Source organism: Nerophis lumbriciformis, linkage group LG05 (genome assembly GCF_033978685.3).
Source record: "Nerophis lumbriciformis linkage group LG05, RoL_Nlum_v2.1, whole genome shotgun sequence".
NCBI lineage: Eukaryota > Metazoa > Chordata > Actinopteri > Syngnathiformes > Syngnathidae > Nerophis > Nerophis lumbriciformis.
The window spans coordinates 37,417,201-37,437,832 of record NC_084552.2 but is presented as its reverse complement, the minus strand read 5'-3'; the positions used below and the strand labels follow the sequence as shown (position 1 = coordinate 37,437,832).

Below are 20,632 nucleotides of genomic sequence, written 5' to 3'. Positions count from 1 at the left end.
CTGCTGCTGCAACCACACATGGAAAAGCGTCAGGTTCTTACAACGTGCATGGCAACAGAAAACAACTTACCGCCAGCAGCTGCGTCACACAGCAGAAGCAAGATGGTGGCCTTGGCGAGCTCTACTGTCAAAAGAGACATGATCAATAATTTTATGTCAGCACAGCAGATCCCTGCCTGGTGACGTTGTGTAGTAAGTGCTATGATCTTCTGTCAATGACATTTGAGCCCCAACACAAACATAGCATAGAAAAGGCTAGCTTATCAAGTACAACAACAATAAAGATAAGATCAAAGGGGACCTTGAACGAGGACTTGAAGCGTCATTGCGGCAGAGAAGCGATCATGAGGTCCCCACTCCCTTTAATAACATTATAGGCTTTGTGTTGGCTCAGTCCTCCTCACTTCCTGTTTCTGTGAGCCCGTGTGACTTTCAGTCATCTTTTCAGGAAGGCTGTGATGACGCTAGTCTTGAGATATGTTCAGCACTACTGGCGTGGGCGGGACTTTGATAGGCCACATAACTAAGTGATGGCACTTGTCACTAGAAGGGATATCACTTAACGAAGAAACAGCCTGAAACTCACTCCCTCTTAGCTGACAAAGAATGTGGAGAGAAAGGCCAGTTACCATGGCTACAGGGACAGTAACCGCCACCTGGCTGCTGTTGATGTTATTGTTATTGAATCACCGCAGGCGCCTGAGGATAGCCCTCAGATGTGCTCAACAGCCATGTGGGAGGCGGAAAAGCTTGTCCATTGATACTCCCAAGTCGATGGCGCAGGCAGGGTATTGTAGCCAGATGTGTTCAGCAGATTCCTCTTCCTCACCACAGAGTCTGCAGCGTGGGTCGTCAGGTGATGCCACCGTCGTAAGGAGGTATGGTGGCCGCTCCAGGTCTGTGAGGTCAGCCCTCGCCGTTTCAGCTTTATGCCGCTCGTTGGGGGACTTGTTGAAGACCTGCTTTAATCAAGGGTGCTGGATTGGGGAAGGTCTGAACTCGTGATGGATGAGGGATGTGTGTGTTGGTGCGTTCGCTGGTGTGTCCGCTTGAGTCCCTCTCAGTGTGTCAGCTGGCTCGTTTCCTCGTAGATTGCAGTGGCCGGGACCCACACAACAAGAAGCCTCTTGTCTGCTGCAACGGCTGCTACTGATTGGAGAAGTATAAAAAAACCAGCAATCTCAAGTTTATGGTTTCTTTTTAATGTCACAAGGTGACATCATCCTTGTCCAATCACAACCAAGGCAGACAACATAGAAAACATGATGTGGATGACATTAGTTCAACACACACACTTGCATACAGACATTCACACACACATTAAAGACGTGAGTTCATACAGTAGTTTCGCTTGTGCAACACTTTAAAAAAAAAAAAAAAAAAATCGATGCGTCCATGAGCGGGTGTGTAGAAGAGACGTGGAGGTAGAATGTGACACTTCTAGACCAATCACATCCTGTCATCACTTTGGTACGCCGTCTAGTGGCCTACTAGCTCCTTCCTTCACATCCACCAACAGTAAGTGAAACACTGTGGCGCCGCTTTCCTCGCCATACACATGTTTTTTTTTGTGACAAAAGGGGTTAGTTTAGCACAGCCTCCCACTACGTCTTGATGCTAAGCTAAGCAGCAGCAGTAGTAGTAGTAAAGACAGCGCTCAGTCAGTAGTGGGCGTGGCCTTACACATGCTAACCCTGAAGAATTCCAACACAGTCAGTCGGCTAAAGGTGGGAGGGGTCTATGGGGATGCATCGTGGGTAAAGTGCTGGGGTGATTGTTACTCTTCAAAATAGGTCACTGGCCCATTGTGGTTCCAGTGAGTCTCCTCCCAGTCAGGACCTCAAAATCCAGTGGACAGTATTTTGGGCTGGGCGGGGTTTCCTTCATTGCCTGCATTAAATACAAACAACACATTAGCGTGTAAAACGCCGCCATGTTGTTTTTGTGCTGGCTTACCGTCTGCCGAGCCGCGCTCTAGAGACGGTGTCCTGGAGACTGTGGCGGAGCGGCACGCCTCCTCTTCTACGACTTCATCAAGATTGACTGCTGGCTCTCGGAGGGAGGCTAGGAGCTTGTGATGCTCCTTCTCTATGTCCTGTGCCGACACAGTCAGAAGACACCGTGAAGATGGACGGCAAGCAACATAAATATGCTAAAATGGTCGTCTGCAAACTGACTTTCAGCTCTCGCAGCTTGCTCATCAAGTTTTCCATGGTGCCAAATATCTCGTCGACGTTTTTGATCACGTGACACTGCGGCAAAGCCTCTGGCGGATGGCTACTCTCCAGATCGTCTGTGGCGCTCTCGCCTTGTTGGGTGGGCAAGACCAGGTAGAACATGTTTCCTGTCCATAATCGCAACAGCCAATCAGAAGAGCTGTTTGCCTCACTCAAACGACAACGCCATCAGGTCAGCATTACCGTGCACGGTGGCCCGGCTTGGCGCCGACAATTGCTCAGCTATCATCGTGACATCATCTGTGATGCCATCATGGACAGAGACAGAAGAAGAGCCCGCCACCACAGCTTTGTAGAGGAGAGGTATGTGTGTGTGAGTGTGTGTGTGTGTGTGTGCGTGTGTGTGAGGAGAATGAGTACAAAGTAGGAGGGGAAAAAGGAAAAAATATATAAAGCCATTACCTTTTCTTACAACTTCAGCGCCACTGTGTAGCTCTGCCTCTACATGGCTGACACTTGACGAGCTCCTTTCATTGGTCGTGTCAGGGGAGACGTGGCACAAGGCATCATCATGTAGGTCGAATAAGATGAGCTGTCGCAGCGTCTCCACTGACGGGTAAACAAATAAGATTTTAACTATGTTGATGTTGTTTTATTTTGTTTTTCTCCTCACCGTCCTGCAATGCGGCCTGCGCCACACCCACTGCAACTCTTTCACCCTGGGTCTGGTTGTTAGACTGCACCATCAAAGTGGTTTCTGGAAGTAAAAAATCCAAGTGGAATGTATCTGTACTCTTTGGTATAAAAAAAGCTTTCAGGAGTCTGTAGGCTGGCATGTACCTGTAAAGGTGGGGCCTCGTGCTGCTAAAGGGGACGTGCCGCAGAGAGCGGGTGAACTGGGAAAAGGAAACGGTTGGTTTAGTGGCTGGTTGACTTGGAGGACAATGGCTGCTGAGCTGTGATTGGTTGGCTGGGAGCTCGAGGCGGAGGCAATCGCTTTTTCCAGAAAATCCTTCCAGCTGAAAGACAAGCATGTCACATGCCATTCAAAATCACAGATGTTGAATGAAGGAAAGTTGCCAACGACAGCTCACATGTTCTTTTCCGACGCCGTCCCCGCCACTAGTTCGTAGATCTGCCTCTCAGTGGCGCATATGACGTAAAGCGCTTTGTTGTCTGCAAGGGGCAGAAAAATGAGACGTGGATAGGCTTCCTAAAGTTCTTTTTTTGCATATAGAAGCAACCTCACCTGTGGCGACTGAGCGCACTAGCAGTGAGTCCAACTTGACTACGGGGCTGAAGGACGTCTTGCTGTCTCCGCCACCGCCACCCAGCCAGCGGGATGGATGGCGCAGCTGCAGCCGCTCATCAGGGCCGCGCTGCAACAGCACCAAGCAGTCTGACAGCAGGAGGGCTTGGATGTCTTTGGGGGCGGGGTACACAAGGGTGTGTGTCAGTATGCTGACGACTGTTTCTCTTTCTTTCTCCTTGCTTTCTTACTGACCTAACTGCTTGTCTTTGCCGACTTTCCATATCAGCGGTCCCTCATGGATCATTTTTTTGGTGCTGAGGTCCAGATTCTGGGGACAAGACGAGGTGTGAAACACGCTCACACAACATGCTAATGTTGAGATGCGGTCACATGGCTACCTTGAATGGTGGCGTAGCATCAAGTCTGCGTTGGTATTGGCCCAGACGCTGCCGGTGTTCCGTCTCCCTGATGACCTCGTTCACGGATTGCAAGATTCCTCTGCAACAGGCCTGCGCTCGTTGGAGGGCGTGAAGGTCAGCGCAGGCGACTGAGGGATAAACAGAGCACATGTGGTAAGGCCATGAGGTTGCCAGAGGTCATATGGTGCAGTAGGGGGTCCCGCGAGGTCGCCCACCCTCTGTGTGCTTGATGATGTTGTCAAGAAGAAGCGGGTACTTGGTCAGTCTCTGCATTTCTGACACCAGCAGGTCCCTGAGCTGCAAGCGGCGACAGTGACGACTCGCTTCGCACTCCTACGTGATTAAGTCACAGCAGCATGTAAGCAGCGGCAGCCATTTTGGCTCACGGATGTGAACTGCAACAAAGTGTACCTGAACAATGTGGGCAAAGCGAGGGTCTTTGCGTTGCTTGTTCTTGATGAGCTCCAGTGCCTGAGATTGCTGCCTGCACAATTGTGACACCTGCTCTTGAAACTCTGCGCCAGCGGCGCCTTCAAACTGCACACCCAAACACACGTGTTTCAGCAGGAGTGCGTGCACACATCATAGCCAAATCAAACAATGGCGACAGCTAGGCAGCTCACCCTGGCCAACATGACATCACCGATGTCTTGAACAATGAGAGATTCCCTCTGCTTCCTCAAGGCCTCACACAGGCTGGCTGTGGGCAGAGGCAGTAAGGACAGTGAGACGCACTAAAGTGTATGGCGCCGTGTGACACAAGCAGGCGGATGTGTACTAACCATGCAGCTCGTAGACTTGTGGCAGGTTGGGAAAGATGCAAGCTAGCTCATCAGCATTGAGCACTGCTCTCATCTTCTGGAAGAAGACTTGGTCCAGCACTCTTAGTGTACGCATGTGCGACGCCTCAGTGGTGAAGAGCTCTGAGGCGGAAAAAGAGCAGTCAGCTGAATCGTAGAGGCGCACAACCTCTAGAAATGTGTTTCAGGACGTACCGTATATGACGGCCTGGCGCTCCACCTCTCTCGAGCTCAGCGCGGCAATGAGCTGTGCCGGCACCGTCTCCTGCCAGTTTTGACCTTCGCACACTTCCTCCTCGTCCGGCAGCAGGGACAGAGGCGACTCCGTACTCCTGTGCGATGGCAGACATACAAATGTCACATATCTACAGAAGACACACACAACTCATGAAGTATAGCTGCAAAGTCACCTGCGGATGGAGCGTGGCGTGAACGGCGGAGTAGGGTTCTCCAGAGACCTGTGACAAAAGGAGACACGTAATGTGAACTTCAAACATTGACATAAAAAAAGCGCCTGCAAACAGTGCCTTACCGAGCGGAGCTGCCAGAAGCAGACGATGAGGCGCTGTGATGCAGTGGCCTGAGGCCGGGGCCCTCCCGCTCCTCTCTGGGGTCCTCCATGTCCACGTCACTACGAGAGCGGGGAACAGACTCACTTCCTGAAGAGATGCCCCGCCTCCGACCTTCTCCCTGAGCCTTCAAAGATTCACTGCGCGCCAGACGCACAGGGACACTTGGACTGCAACCATAAAACACAACATGCTAACATCACTTGCTCGCCACAAGACACTTTTCATTATGAGTGACATGTGACTTACTTGTCCACGCCATCATATCCCTGGCTGCTGGACGGAGACATCTGAGGGCTGCCACCATCTTCGACCCCGGTCTCCGAGTGGTTCTCAAACTGCTGAATGATGTTTCTCACACTTCCAGGACGGACTAAGCACGCGCACACGCACACATACACGCAGGTCAAGCAGGATAAAAGTTTAACAGGGACTAAACTAAAAACTATAAACATGGAGGTTAAAAGCTGACGGACAGGAATTAGCCGAGCAAAAGAGGCCATGAGAGAAGAGTCAGGTACCTTCAGCAGGGGACAAGGGGACATGGAATGCTATGAAAGCAAACCAAAATTATGCAATGAGACAACCAAAACAACAAAAATGGAGCAAAAAAAACCCAAATGCGCTCACTGGACTGAGACGTGCTCCGAGGTTTCCCGATGTACTTAAGGATGGGATTCCTCTTTTTGTCCTCGCCATCTTTTTCCTTCTTCGTACCGCTTAGCTGAAGAGACAGGGCAGACGCCACATGAGGCGCTGCAACATGGACCCTCACAATGTGTGCCTGTGCTCACCTTTTTTGTCTTGAGGAACGTCAGCCACTTTTCCTTCTCTGTGCTCAAACCAGGGAACACCTTGGAGTCTCGCAGCTTGACACCGGCTTGACGCAGGTACAGAAGCACAGCCGACGCCAACGGAGAGCTGGAAGTAGGAGAGGGGGAACATGAACATGGAGGCAGAGAAGAGAAACCAAAGTAACTTTTTTTTTTACCTTCTGTCCTCTTCGTGCTTTGACCTGTGGCGGAAAAAGAAAGACTGAGTCATATGACAGGATTGGAAGGAGAGCCAAGCATTCATGTGGTCTGCGACGGACCACCTGTGTCATGACGTTACTGAAGGACTAAGGTCACATCACTCACAGAATCTCCCAGAGGGCAGTGACCTGCCTGTCCACCGCCTGCCGCTCCTTCAGTGGGTCCCCGTCCAGGAGCAGTAGGTCACCTTCGCCAAAGAGAGCACCCAAGCCCATCATCTGCTTGTTCCTGTCCAAAAAGGCCAGCCAGTGTTATGTACGCAGTGTTTACCAATAAACCATTACCCTACCGTTATATTAGCGGGGTGCCCATGTATCATGTGTGAAGGAGCAATCACATTAATTAAATAATAATTAAACGACACACCTTTATTTTATGAAGATTATTTATGCGTTTTTATTGCTTATTGCATGCAACGTTTGTGAAATGCAACTGTGGAGGGGTTATGGCAATACAGTCAGCTATAGTGTGCGCATGCATGCGTTTATTATCAACCCAATCCTTTCTGCCCTAACCCACACATACAAACATGTGTGCACCTGAAATGTAGCTGTAAAGGAGCAATCAGATAGTTGGCTAAACTGAATGCATGCGTGTGTGCAAACACTGGTAGAAGTGCAACAGTGGCTAACGTACCTGTAGTCCACAATCTGATCCTGGACGTCGGGCAACACCTGCTGCTGCAACTCGGACAGCGGCCCACGGATGTCCTCTTGAGCATGCAGGCGGCTCTCTGCCAGGACAAAATACAAGAAGAGGTAGGAGACCGCACAACTCCTTGCCAGGGAGAACCTTACTGCCACTCTTACCAATGTCTGCAAGGTAGTCTTCTGATACTTTGATCTTCAAGGGCTAAAACATGATGGAGTGTAGCGTTTAGTTGCAACATCAATATCCTGACATCAACAACATAGCGGCACATACAGCGTCTGGATCCAGGAAATGAGAGCAGATCTGCGGTGCTAGTGAGCGAGCGTCTTTGGGAGTGGAGCTCAGGTATGCCTCCACCGACAGATAGAACAGCTGTCGTGCACACAGAAAGATGCACACGTCAGACACTTCTTATCGTGGCGCTAGTGAGGTATAAGGTTGTGTGATATAGACGATATAAATGGTATATATTTGGCAGACGATGATGCTGTTAATACCATCGTTATATCATGATAAGGCATGTTGATGACACATTCTAGCTGTGTCCCGCAAATTTGACAGTCATAAGAAAACGAACGCTTCCTCAACGCACTGCAGCATTGCAAGCCGCTAACGTCCTTCCACAGTGCAAAGCCACTTTTAAGTCAGTAATCCTTACCTCCATGGTGGTAAATAAACTACGTTTCTTACAAGTATCATCCTCGGAGGACTAGGAATCGCTAAACATGCTACACTACACACCGTAGGAAGATATGCTAACCGCAAGATAGAGCTCTCGAATGTAAACAAATGTAGATTAAGACCTATAAATATCAAGAGTAACCATACCTAGTAGGGCTGCGAATCTTTGGGTGTCCCACGATTCGATTCAATATCGATTCTTGGGGTCACGATTCGATTATGAATCGATTTTTTCGATTCAACGCGATACTCGATTCAAAAACGCTATTTTTCCGATTCAAAACAATTCTCTATTCATTCAATACATAGGATTTCAGCAGGATCCACCCCAGTCTGCTGACATGCAAGCAGAGTAGTAGATTATTGTAAAAAGCTTTTATTGTAAATGACAATGTTTTATCCACTGATTGCAATAATGTAAATTTGTTTTAACTATTAAATGAACCAAAAATATGACTTATTTTATCTTTGTGAAAATATTAGACACAGTCTTTTGTCAAGCTTATGAGATGGGATGCAAGTGTAAGACACTGTGACACTATTGTTCTTTTTTTTAATTTTTATAAATGTTAATGTCAATGAGGGATTTTTAATCACTGCTATGTTGAAATTGTTACTAATATTGATACTGTTGTTGATAATATTCATTTTTGTTTCACTACTTTTGGATTGTTCTGTGTCGTGTTTGTGTCTCCTCTCAATTGCTCTGTTTATTGCTGTTCTGAGTGTTGCTGGGTCGGGTTTGGTTTTGGAATTGGATTGCATTGTTATGGTATTGCTTTGTATTATTTTGTTGGATTGATTAAGAAAAAATAAAAGAAATTAAAAAAAATAAAAAATAAAAATAAATGAATAAAAATAAAAATCGATTTTTGAAAAATTAGAATCGATACTGAATCATACAACGTGAGAATCGCGATTTTAATTCGAATCGATTTTTTTCCCACACCCCTAATACCTAGTTTCAGTAAAAGATCGATCATACAGTGGTTAGATCGATATAGTTTATCATCAAATAATCTTTTGTAACTTTTGTTATTGTTTTCAAAATCAGGAAAAGTCCATGGACACAAAATACTTTAAGGGCATAGACAAAAGGATTTAAATTAGAGCTAATAGTAGGAAATAATTTAAATATTTAATTGATAAATTACACCGCCATTCTGTGTTTTTGTCTGATTATAATTACGATTAAAAAAATTATCTTTTCATTATCTTGAAAATGTTATGTATCGGTATCAGCATTGGTATGACCAATACTGGCCCTGTAACTACTTGGTATTGGATCGATACTCAAATTTATAGTATCGACCAAAATTAAGCATTAAAACAACAGAAGAATAAGTGTTTATGACATTTTAACAGAAGTGTACCGGTACTCTAAATAGAACCATGTTACCACAGAAAGTCACCAGCTCTGGACAATAAATTAGCAAACACTATAAATTATTAATAGTTTTGAGAAAATAATACGACTGAAAATGATATTCTACCACATACGTCAGCAGCCATATTAGGAGCTATTGTAACCCGTTTTGAAATGAAGCTATTATTATTTACATACAAAATATTGTATTGTGATATACGGTATATCATTAATGCAGGAGGCTGCAATATATATCGCGATATAGATTTTAGGTCATATCGGCCATCCCTAGTGGGGTGTTGGACAGACAACAACAAAGCATCTTACCAATGGGTTGGGATCCAGCAGCTGGGTGAAGACATATCTCATGAAGACGGTCATGTGGGCGGGCCGTGACTTCAGCAGCTCAATGTCCTGGAAGGGGCCGTCCATCTGCAGCGGGAGCAGGGTCTGAGTCAGCAGCAGTATGGTCAAAAACAATGAATCAGCACTCACCTCATTGAACGCGTAACCGTCATCTTCCTCGTCTTCTTCCTCTGGCCCGATGATTTGGGCCTTCCCGCTCTGCCAACAGGCACATTTTAGAGGTCAAAAATGCACATGCTTGTGACAGGCAAGGAAGAGATGCACAAGTAGTGACATCACAGCAAACAAGAAGGCTCACCGAATCAGAGGGAAGGTGTATATCAGAGCTGTGCTGTCTGGGTAGAAGACTCCGAAAGGAGAACGAGGGGGAGGAGTGGGGACTGTCAAGGGCCTGGGTGGGAGGGGTACCATCACAAACAGGGCTGGCCGGCAGAAGAGAAGATGAGCCGCCTACACCGTCTCCTTCACTCGGGTCCCGGGACAAGCGTCCTGCTGGAGCAAGAAGGGGAAGAGTTAATTACTAAGTAGATGTCTTCATGCATTTGGCACTCACACAAAGACACAAACCTTCACCCGCCGTGACGTAGTTGCACACACTTTCCGACCGCAGTCCGTCCTGAAGGTACATTTAAAAAAAATGCAATTCACGTTTGTCAGGGGCCAAGCAAGGAAAGTCACTCCATCACTCACCATGTCCTGCTGAAGCTTGACACGCACTTGCTTAGCTCTTCTCTTGGCACTCTCAATTCTTTCCTCTAAAAATGGCGAGGGGTTCCGCAACTGCTCCTGCATCAAAACCTGAAATCACACATTTGGAATCAAACCACTGAGAGGTGAGGTCTTGTCTGTGTTATTGCACATGCAGTTTCCCCCCCAATTTTACAGTTTCGGGGTGACAACCAGGGGGCGTGGCTTATAAAATCTACAATGCAGTCGCTGCTCCACAGTTACGTTTGGGATACACACATGCACGTGAGATATGTGCGCGCATTGTGAGTGTAGGGGCAATTGGGCGGACTATTGATGGTTATATGAAGAGTTATGGAGCATTGAACCCCTTGACCTAAATGGTTGAGAATTTCTCAAGGCTTCATGCGTGCTTTGGCACAAGAAACCACCTGCTGGCCAAATGTTTAATTACAAACAGCTGTTTCTTAACCACATAAATGTGACTCATTGAAATTTGGCATTTTTTAATGGCTTTTGGAAATAATCACAATAAATGTTTGACCAAATGGATTTGCTAAATAAATGAAGACATATGTATGATAAAATGTGTTTAATGTATTGTGTTTGTATTTTGCCAACATGGCCGTAATATATAATAGCAGGTTGTGTAATGTTTTCTGCCACCTTGGGAAAATGGCATATAGACAAAGATGACACTATAATCTAACTTGGACAATGATGTGCAGAACAGGGGAGAATGAGTTCATTTTTAGTTTTAGTTTTAAGCAATTCTTTTTTTCTTAACACAACCTATTCATCATCCAGCTATTGATTCCTGTTGGTTGGTTAAAAGAAAATAAATACAGCCTCCTTTCATCCATTTTCTACTGCTTAATACTTAACGGTCTAGCTCCATCCTATTTTGCTGAATGTATTGTACCATATGTCCCGGCCAGAAATCTGCGTTCAAAGAACTCCGGATTATTAGTGATTCCCAGAGCCAAAAAAAATTCTGGGATGGTATTGGTGTGATGAGGAGTGGCGCCTGGTTTCCTTCAAACAAGACGCCTGGCATTCACAACAAAGAGTTCAATCTTTGTCTCATCAGACCAGAAAATTTTGTTTCTCACTGTCGGAGAGTCTTTTAGGTGTATTTTGGCAAACTGTTTACGAATAATTGGCTTCCGTCTGGCCACTGTACCATACAGGCCTGATGGTTGTCTTTCTGGAAGGTTCTCCTTTCTCCAAAGAGGAATACTGTAGCTCTCACAGAGTGACCATTGGGTTCTCATTCACCTCCCTGACTAAACTAAGAAGAATACTGCAATGTACAAAGACATCCTGGAAGAAAACCAACACTTCCCATCCAACCTAAGAGATTCAGAGGTCCTGCAAAGAAGAATGAGCGAAACTGCCCAAAGATAGGTGTCCCAAGCTTGTGGCATCATATTCAAAAATACATGAAGGTGTAATTACTGCCAAAGGTGCATCAACAAAGTATTGAGCAAAGGCTTTGAATACTTACGTACATGTGATTATTTTAGTTTCAGTAAATATGCAAAATTGTTTACAAAAACGTTTTGCATTGTCATAATGGGGTATTGTCTGTATAATTTTGAGGACTAAAATGAATCTATTCAATTTTGGAATAAGGCTGAATCATAACAAAATGTGGAAAAAGTGAAGCGCTGTGAATACTTTCTGGGTGCACTGTAGCGAGGCTTCACACGTCATCATTTCCGGACCCTTGCCCACATAAAGCAAGCCTTGATATGCGCTTTGCGGAAACGTCCCCTAAATTACTCGACACACAACTCTCGAAGCCTTGGCATATCCTGTCACATCACTAGGGCGGACCATCACTGACTCAAACGTGCACACATGCACGCGTTCAGCCAAGCCACCTGTAATGCAATGCAATCCTTGGGGTGCGACTTACACGTGTGCAGCATGTGTGTGTGTGTGGGGTGGGAATGATCACAGATACAAACCCGTACATGCACTGTATTGAAATCGCTCCTCCCTAGCAAAATTATACAAACTAAAAGCACTAGAAAGACCGCAAAATGTATTTAAGGCGATCGCTCCTCCAAACGCATAACAGAGAGCATATGATAATGTGTAAAGAGATTATGAGGACATAGAAAGTACATGTTCAGAGTTTCCCCTAGATTGTCAAAATACCTGTGCCGGTGGGGGCGTGGTCAATATGACAATCATATTATTTGCTACGATGCATATATATTTTTTCAAAAAGGCGAAAAAAAAGGATTTAAAATAAATCTATTAGGGATGTATATCGTTAAGATTTTATCGATAAGATACCCTTATCGATATCATTTTTTATCTGTATTCTTATCGGTACTATATGTAATTTGTAGAAATAAAGATGTGAAAAAAATGCATTTTATTTTGCATTTTTATTAGCACAAGAGTTTGAACACCTCCAACATGATGTACTGTAACTTCTCAGAGTAGGAAAGTATCTTAACACCTGTTTTTTAAAGTCTTAAACAAGTCAACTATGTGTGCAATGCATGGTGAAATGTTGTTATGTCATCTTCTTGTAAAGAACACACAGATCCATCACTACAGAAGGGGGAAATATTTGATTATTAGATGCATTGCAATTTGGACATGGATGATTATAAAATCGATTAGTAAACATCAACAATCGATATATTTATTGTAAATAAAGCAATGCAGACAGTTCTAAAATGTGTCTCACTGCAGCGAGCCACCTCAATGAGATCCGACCAACTACTTTATTTTAGGGCACTTATGTTCCAGTTTTTCACACATTTCCATTAATTTGATATTGTGATGGGAATTAATTGAAATGTTTCTTATTACAAATGCACTGTTTTAAAAAGTTGCAATTAATAAACGCTTATTTAGTGAAACAAAAATATATGTAAAACTGCACCAATGTACATAAATTAAAGGTGCATCAATAATAGATTTTTAATCGAGTAGTAGCTCCTGAATTGTAATCAAATCGTGAGGTGCCCAAAGATTCCCACCTTTATCCATCACTGTGTTCCTATGCATTACAATTACACTCAGCTGGTAATAATATTTATATATGGCATTCATGTGCAGAAAACTTACATTATATGATATATCATATCAAATATATCACATAACTCAATACAATCAATCAGCATGCTAAGTGGGTGTGCACTTTGTAACATTAGGAATTATTTGTGTTTATGTTGCACATGAACATACATATATACATACATATATATATATATAAATATATACATACATACATATATATATACACATATATATATATATATATATATATATATATATATATACATACATACATACATATATATATATATATATATACACATACATATATATATATATATATACATATATATATATATATACATATATATATATATATATATATATACATACATATATACATATATATATATATATACATACATATATATATATATATATATATATACATATATATACATATATATATATATATATATATACATATATATATATATATATATATATATATACACACACACACTGAGTGAGCAAGTATAATTCTCGATCGTCCAGATTGTATTCAAGAGACAGAAATAACTGAAACAAGTTTAAGGAAGATCCAAACACGGCACAATGGAATGACGTCAGACGGCAACCAGAGACCTGTCAGTCACAGTGGATGCTATATTGCTTCAACGCAAACTTTATGGATTATTGTATTACCTAATTTTTTACTTTATTTGAGTGGATTAATATTGGCCTGTGGATTAACGGATCGCTAGGAGGACGGTTGATAAAACACGGTCGTAACTTGTCATGAGTAAAGTGCGTTCACTTCAAACGGACACAGCGTACCTAACTTTGAGGAACTTTTAGAGAGGGAATATTGTTGTGTTACAAACTTTTGTGTGGTGTTGCTTCCTCATTCGTCATTATTCAAAACTGATTTTAATGTATAGCAGTGGCAGCTGAACGGAATGTGACAGCTTGTCATAATTACGTCGGTCATCTAGATAAAAAAAAGACCGATCGCACTATTGTTACTCCAGAATCTTCACGGGCCTCATGGAGAGACCTAATTAAAAACCGGTACCAAAAAATACCGGTACTTTATTTTTTTTTCTAAATGTTTCTCCAATGCTTTTAGACTCTTTCTGTATTGAAAACGACTGGCAACCAACCTAGCATCTATTTCTGGTGTTATTGTAGACTGTACTCGTGTTTAGAGATTGTTTACTTCTGTTGCTCCATGTCCGTGACCGAAAGCGACTCGAGGTGCACAGAGCCTAGTGTCACACTTGCTTTGCGCTGCCGGGAGCCGTCCTCCCATTAAAAGCCACTACTGTCATCTTAAATTTTGCAGATTGTTGTCCGCGGGAATATCTCGGATACATTAAAGTACGTCCACAGCGCGGACAGGCTGCCTCCGATCCAGACAACCTTGTGCGTATGGCTTACATCATCACAATGTTCTGTTTCTGCAGCGCTGTTCCGGTGATCAAAGTACGTCCTTTTTTGCGGCCAAATTTTCGGTGCATCACTAGTCAATAGTGAATAAACAATAAACTATATGCGGTATGTCCATTCAAACTGTAGCTACCTGCTGGGGTTAACGTTTACAGTACGGTATGTTATGATGGTAGTTTTTCTCATGGTCTGTAAACACACCGTGTCGGTGGAGAATGAGGAAGTGTTAAGTGTTTTGGACTGAAACACAGAAAGAGGCGTGTGTGCACGGAGGAAATACTTGATGGAATTGGGCGCGTTGTTAGCATACAATTGACAATAAAAGCTAAAAAAAAAAGGGTCTGACTTTGTGTGTCTTCTTATGAACGCTACAATACATTATATTACTTTAATTTGTTAGGTGTGGCAGCAAATACGTTGCAGTGGCGCACCGCCACAATCAAATACTTAAAGGGAAAAACCTGATGTTATGTAAATAAGATAAACAAGACTATTTAGTTTGTTTAATAAAAGAACAACGTATAGATCAGTTCTATGAAAAGTATCCTTCAAGTACTTCTGTTATGGTATTGGTGCTATACAGAAAATAATATAAGTAATTAATACAAATTTACTTTACCTTCTTGGGGGAGCCCCGGGGGCCTCCCCTTATATAATATGTACAGGTATGGGATACCACTGGTGTGCGTGTAGGTCTACCTGCAGCTCTAGTTCTTCCTGTTCCAACATTTTCCTGAGTATCTGAGAGGCATGCTTCTGCACCTCCGGGTCCTAAAACACACCAGTTACATCAGAACATGATATCTTATAGGCATTTTAAGATGCCATGCACACACTGACCTGGAGTGGCTTAGGTCCAGTGATTTTTTGGGAAGGGTGAGAGGTTGGACCCTCCCTGCTTGGTAACATCCTCTGATTGGGTGCAAGGTCAGTGGGGAGGGGTTCCAGAGGCATGGTGGCCGCGGAAGGGGGCGGCCCTTGTAGTGTGAGCGCGACATACGTTCCAGCTGCGGGGCGACGTTGACAGAACAGAGATAACACGTGTGAAATTAAAATTTCTCCCAGGAAGTCCTAATCCTGTTAGCTGGACTCACATTTGATGAGCTTCACCACCTCCTGATGCGTCATGGAGGACACGAGCGAGCCATTCACCTGGGTGACAGGAGAGGAACAGGAAGGGAGGAGATAAGCTGCGGAAACATCAAGCCAACGTGAGGGAGGACCAACCTTGATGATTCGGTCCCCTTCCTGGACTCCGGCCTTGACGGCTGCACCGCCTTTGGAGGAGCAGGGAAACGCTGGATCAGCGACAAGTACCGGCTGGTCTATGAGTACTTTGCTCACCTGCTCGCACGTTCTGTACCAGCTTCACGCGCTCTCCACAAACAGTAAAGCCGAAACCCAGCTGGTCCTTCTGCACCACCACACATCTCTGAACGAGGCCGCCACCTGCGAGAGAAACATATGTGGACATGGAATAGTCTCCTGCCTACTTCAACCATCCCTGCACTCACCCCCGCTCTCATTTGGGACGTCGGTCTGTGGCTCCCTCTGCTGGGTAATTTGGGAGGACTTGCGCTCCGAGTCTCCGATGGTGAGACTGCTGAGCCTGTATGGACAGACAAGAAGCAGAGGGGGGCGTGACATGATGGAGACAGGAAAGGTTATGAGGGAGACTGATGAAGAGCTGAGGGCGGAGGAAGGACACGGCATACCAAACAGTCAGCTGACAACTTACCAAGCAGCGAAGGGGCTGAAAGTGTGATGGGGCAGGAAGCCAAAGGGAAAGAGAGAGAAGATATTCAGACAAAGAGGCATAGGAGCGATTAGGAATGGACATTTTAATTTGCTTTCTGGCTTGTTTATGAAGATTCACAGTCTGCTTGCACACGAAAAAGAAAAGGAAAGTTGTTGTATAGGCGTGATTACCTGAGTCAGTGGAGACACACACACACACACACACACACACACACACACACACACTCCAAATCATATTTACAAGTTACCTGTCAAGGGTGGAGGTTGGCTGGCGGAGACTCATGCCTGCAGTCACTACGCCGTTGGTGTCCCCATCTTCATCTTGTCCGTCCACATGCTGAGTTGCATGACGTCACAGAGGACGTTCGTTCATGTCCACCTCAGCAGGTCCACTTATAAAGTGCTGCTAAAATCTGAAGTCTATTTATATGAGGCTTAAGAACTCTTACATGAAAACGATTTAAGCACCCTGGTAATTTTAACCACATTCACGATTACGTACACCTGCTCATCGTATAACTACTGGCAACCTAAGACAAATCACTCTTTGAGTTCTAATTTAAAACGTTTGTTTGAATTTCCCATGTGTAAATGGTTAAAGCAAGTCGGTAAAAAGACGGCATAAGTTGTAAATAACGTTTCAAATAAAAATGTGCGAAGCTCGAGTAGCACATCGTAAACAAACAGAGCTGGTTAGCTAGCCAGCTAGCTAGGAACGTTGGCGACTGCTCTTACATGTGCCATATCAGCTATGTATGTGTCTTGTATACCCTCTCTAACATACGGCATGTAAACAAACGTGCAAAGGGTACATTTTACCCACCACACACCAGGGACTTGGTTGAACCATTTACCGCAACTTGCTTCGTGTGGGTAGCGCTAGCTAGCTAAATGTAGCTTTGCGGCTGGGCCGATATCGAACCGCGGCATCGCTTGAGTGCTGCGGCCGACGAAGGCGATCAATGCTCGGATTTTAGGCAGGCTAATCAACCTCTTCTGTAGAGGATCCGCAGCGAAGCGAGCATGCATGAAAATCCTAAGACGGTTTCATAAAAAGGTGACTACAATCGCAGGCAGACAATTGTGCCAGTGCATCCAGTTCTGAGGTTAAAGATGCTAGCAGCGATTACAGTGTAAGTCAACATCGGTTATCTGCTCGATGCAAGGGTTACAACAATAACAACGCCGCTTCTCTTTTGTGTTGCAGCAAAATACACACATGTTAGTCACATGCCTGTCTGCAGTAACGAAACGACAACTCAATCCCAAATGGTGACAAAAGGAGAATCTTGTTTTGTTTCTGTCCTTCCTGCCCTACACGCAGCACACCAGCGCCCCCTGTGGACACAGAGGGGGGAGGCAGCGCGGTTTCCCCGTGGGTCAACGCGCACGGATCATCGAGCATGGTGCCCATCTTCGCCTTTATTTGTGGATGTCACTTCTTCTTCGGGGCAAGAAGATCTCCTCCAAGTGTGCAGCCAGGAAGTGAAGCGAGCTGCGTCAGTAGTTGAGGAATCTGGAGGACAACTCCAGAGCGAGACTCTTTTTTGACCAAACATGGCCCGATGGGGCGTGCATGGGGGCTTCTGTGGGCGTGCATGTGCAGCCTTTGAGGAAATGACTACATCAAGCGATAACAATTTGGAGCCCGTAGATCGGTAAGGTCGATATGTCTGTATAGACTTCTGAAACTTTATGAAGCCTGTCTTAATATCGAATCTTTTAACAAACAACCTTCTTAGATATTTATTGTATGTCTGCATGGCTACTTCCTGTTATCAGCTGCTTCTTATGTAGACAGGAAATTGAGGTAATGCCCTGACTTCTCCCCCCCACCCCCATCTTTTCTCAACAGTGTCCTTGTCTCTAGCACCTACACAAGTCCAGCTTCACCTCTGTGACGTCTTAGCATGCCTTTGATTGTGTTTGCCACTTCTCAGCTGCTGTATGTGCGAGTCGTCGCCCTGCTGTTCAGCTGTGTGGCGTTCAGCGTCGCCGCCCATGGCGCCTCGCTTCCTCAAGGCGGCATGGCCGCTTGGTGCATCTTCTGCTGGGCCTTCAGCTTTGCTGCCACTGCTGTGGTTCTGCTGGTGGAGCTGTTGGGCCTGCAGGGACGCGTCCCTGTGTCCTGGTCCAACTTCCCTATAACCATGGCCTGCTACGCCGTCCTCCTCTGCCTCTCGGCTTCTGTCATCTTCCCGCTCTACTTCCGGACGGAGCGCAGCAACTACGAGATACGTGACCACCGCATTGCCTCCACTGTCTTCTCCTGTCTGGCGACGGTAGCTTACATGGGCGAGGTGAGCCTGACGAAAGCACGACCCGGCGAGGTGACAAGTTTCATGGCGACGACGCCGGGCTTGTTGAAAGTATGCCAGACATTTGTGGCGTGCATCATCTTCATCCTGGTCAGCGATCCTGTGGCGTACGAGCGGCACGCGGCGCTCCAGTGGTGCATGGCGGTATACTGCATCTGCTTCATCTTCTCCATGGTCGTGGTGCTGATGTGTGTGGCCGAGTGCACCGGTTGGCTACCAGTTCCCTTCTCCCGTTTTCTGTCGGCGTGCAGCCTCTTGGCGGCCATCATGTACCTGACAGCCACTATCATCTGGCCCGTCTTCCAGTTTAGCGAGCGCTACCGGGTCCGAAGGGATGCAGAGTCAAACATGATTGTCGTGGCTGTCCTCACTGCCCTCAACTTCCTGCTTTACCTCGCCGACCTGGCGTACACAGCTAGACTGCAGTTCGTCAGCAGCTAATGGGTCACGTGACCTTCACCGATGTTCTTTATTTTTATTTTTTTACATTGTCTGAGCATGTAAGCAAAGCACATGACCTATGACACAAAGTTGCGACTTTGAGTCACTAATAAAATCAAAACAGAGGACATTCGCTTGTTTTGTTTTGGAAAAAAAATGCACTTAGTAAACTAACTCCTGAAGATCGCATTACGCATCACCACGGAAACAACCTGAAAAGACAAGCAACACGTCAAAACTAGTTGAGAACCCCAGATAACACCATTTGGCTGTACGTCCAGACCATACTGGTCTGTGTTGAATCCTCATTGGATGTGAGTCTAGAGGCAATTCGGGACACATTGATGTGCCTCTTTGAGAAAAGCTGGTAGATAACGCTGGTGTGTCAAGTGGCTGAATCCTCCTGTTCTATAGGTAACCACCGTGTAGGACAGGATAGATTTTATTTATCCCACAATGGGGAAATTATGCAATTGCAGTGCAGACACAAACAGTCCAGAAAAAATAAAGGTATTAAAAAAAAAACACACATGGAAAAAAGAGGGAAACATCGAAGAACACAAAGGATATTAAAGACATCAAAAGAGCACAGCTTATGCAACCAGCTGCCACTTCAGGGCGCCATTTCTACATATAACTACAAAAGTAAAACAAAAAAATTGCACTAAGCATAGACAAAGAAAAACATAATTTCAACACCCATATACACTGTGGTGGCCTCTGCGGTGTTTCACGCCATCGTCTGTTGGGGTGGGGGGAACTGGGGGGGGGGGGGGGGGGGGGCAGAGACAGGAACAGGCCTAACAAAGCAACCAAGAGAGCAGACTCCGTCTGAGGCTGCCCACTAACTCTCGGCCAACGTCCAGTCTGCATGGATGAGCAAGAATCCGTCCAAGGAGACCGAGGTGTCTGTAACATACTCATTCAGCCAGGGCTCCGTGAAGCTCATCCATCCCGACGCTCAGTGCTAGCTCTTCATCCGCATCTCCTTCTGTCTTCGGTGTGGCAGACAGCCAGCAGCTGGTCTCTGGTGCAAACATGGCCATGGCCAAAAGACTCCACAGACAAAATACAAAAGCAAAAAAAAACGCTGCAGAAGTCATGGAAGTTACACAGTCCCAAAAGGGACCTGAACCAAAAGAAAAAAACACATGAAAACAAGGGAAACAACACAAAAAGAGGAAACACAGGAGCACAGAGTTCTTGCAACCAGCATCCACTACAGCGGCACGATCTTGGGGGAAAAAATTGCACATCTCCCAAAAACAAAGTTCTCAGAACGAGGATATCAGGACTTTATCAGCACACAGAATTCCTTGCAAGGGTCTTTTAATAAGGTCGTACATCTCGGATCACCATGGCGAGTGACTTTTCATCCAAGAGCTCAGCCATCACCTTCATCCAAACCTTGTGGTCCAGCTAGCTTTCTGAGTTCCAGTCCAAAAGTCTCCTGTGGCCCTGAACTTGTATTCCAGACTTCCTGATTTGATGGTTCCGGACCACAGAACTGAACGCACATTCAGATTACCAAATCATTTTTTAATTGTATTCCACTGTCCTGATGCCACTGATTTGTCTCAGATTTCAAAGGACTGTGTGAAGATGCAGAAGTCATTATCAACTGTGTTGGAGTGTTTCTC

At 45.2% G+C, this 20,632-nt stretch overlaps 4 protein-coding genes across 15 annotated transcripts in view; 2 read left to right on the top strand and 2 right to left on the bottom strand.

Annotated features, from left to right (window-relative positions):
- Positions 1 to 341, bottom strand: part of LOC133605622 (SLAM family member 5) — a 5,466-nt gene extending 5,125 nt beyond the window's left edge. The window contains exons 1-3 of the mRNA XM_061958851.2: positions 302 to 341; positions 71 to 124; positions 1 to 6 (exon numbers count right to left, since the gene is read on the bottom strand). The exon at positions 1 to 6 is cut by the window's left edge and continues 195 nt beyond it. Coding sequence (XP_061814835.2) covers positions 1 to 6; positions 71 to 124; positions 302 to 326 — 85 coding nt within the window. The 5' untranslated portion in view covers positions 327 to 341. The remainder of the gene's footprint in view (positions 7 to 70; positions 125 to 301) is intronic.
- Positions 1 to 17,861, top strand: part of LOC133606493 (uncharacterized) — a 28,708-nt gene extending 10,847 nt beyond the window's left edge. Inside the window, exon 7 of one of the 2 annotated variants that reach the window (XM_072913200.1) lies at positions 17,558 to 17,861. In XM_072913200.1, the coding sequence (XP_072769301.1) occupies positions 17,558 to 17,722 (165 nt within the window). In that variant the 3' untranslated portion in view covers positions 17,723 to 17,861. Of the gene's footprint in view, positions 1 to 6,064; positions 6,107 to 17,557 lie in introns of those variants that run through there. The other variant, XM_072913203.1, reaches the window with a different exon arrangement.
- Positions 1,182 to 17,715, bottom strand: arhgef11 (Rho guanine nucleotide exchange factor (GEF) 11). Of its 9 annotated transcripts, none has more exons than XM_061960504.2 (40): positions 16,482 to 17,714; positions 16,214 to 16,228; positions 15,990 to 16,084; positions 15,820 to 15,924; positions 15,703 to 15,752; positions 15,570 to 15,627; positions 15,316 to 15,482; positions 15,175 to 15,246; positions 10,006 to 10,113; positions 9,883 to 9,931; positions 9,614 to 9,807; positions 9,445 to 9,513; positions 9,277 to 9,381; positions 7,176 to 7,274; positions 7,061 to 7,103; positions 6,888 to 6,984; positions 6,357 to 6,479; positions 6,209 to 6,232; positions 6,012 to 6,138; positions 5,848 to 5,941; positions 5,739 to 5,768; positions 5,467 to 5,590; positions 5,181 to 5,387; positions 5,059 to 5,106; positions 4,844 to 4,980; positions 4,631 to 4,771; positions 4,472 to 4,548; positions 4,260 to 4,385; positions 4,064 to 4,181; positions 3,828 to 3,976; positions 3,682 to 3,757; positions 3,427 to 3,600; positions 3,272 to 3,353; positions 3,018 to 3,196; positions 2,851 to 2,934; positions 2,640 to 2,786; positions 2,421 to 2,525; positions 2,178 to 2,344; positions 1,957 to 2,095; positions 1,182 to 1,890 (listed from the first exon to the last, which is right to left on the bottom strand). In XM_061960504.2, the coding sequence occupies exons 1-40, from the start codon at positions 16,514 to 16,516 to the stop codon at positions 1,841 to 1,843; spliced, it is 4,089 nt and encodes a 1,362-aa protein (XP_061816488.2). In that variant the 5' UTR covers positions 16,517 to 17,714; the 3' UTR covers positions 1,182 to 1,840. The 9 variants fall into 9 exon arrangements, with proteins under 9 accessions (XP_061816488.2, XP_061816490.2, XP_061816483.2 ...); XM_061960506.2 differs by having other exon boundaries at positions 9,614 to 9,804; XM_061960499.2 differs by having other exon boundaries at positions 2,421 to 2,786; positions 16,482 to 17,715.
- On the top strand, positions 17,743 to 19,122 carry LOC133606495 (myeloid-associated differentiation marker homolog). 3 transcript variants are annotated; one of them, XM_061960519.2, is made up of 2 exons: positions 17,743 to 17,891; positions 18,089 to 19,122. In XM_061960519.2, exon 2 carries the CDS (start codon positions 18,144 to 18,146, stop codon positions 18,990 to 18,992), a length of 849 nt encoding a protein of 282 aa, XP_061816503.1. In that variant the 5' UTR covers positions 17,743 to 17,891; positions 18,089 to 18,143; the 3' UTR covers positions 18,993 to 19,122. The 3 variants fall into 3 exon arrangements, with proteins under 3 accessions (XP_061816503.1, XP_072769305.1, XP_061816502.1); XM_072913204.1 differs by having other exon boundaries at positions 17,745 to 17,891; positions 18,174 to 19,122; XM_061960518.2 differs by lacking the exon at positions 17,743 to 17,891 and adding an exon at positions 17,907 to 18,043 and having other exon boundaries at positions 18,174 to 19,122.
- The last annotated feature ends 1,510 nt before the right edge of the window (positions 19,123 to 20,632 follow it).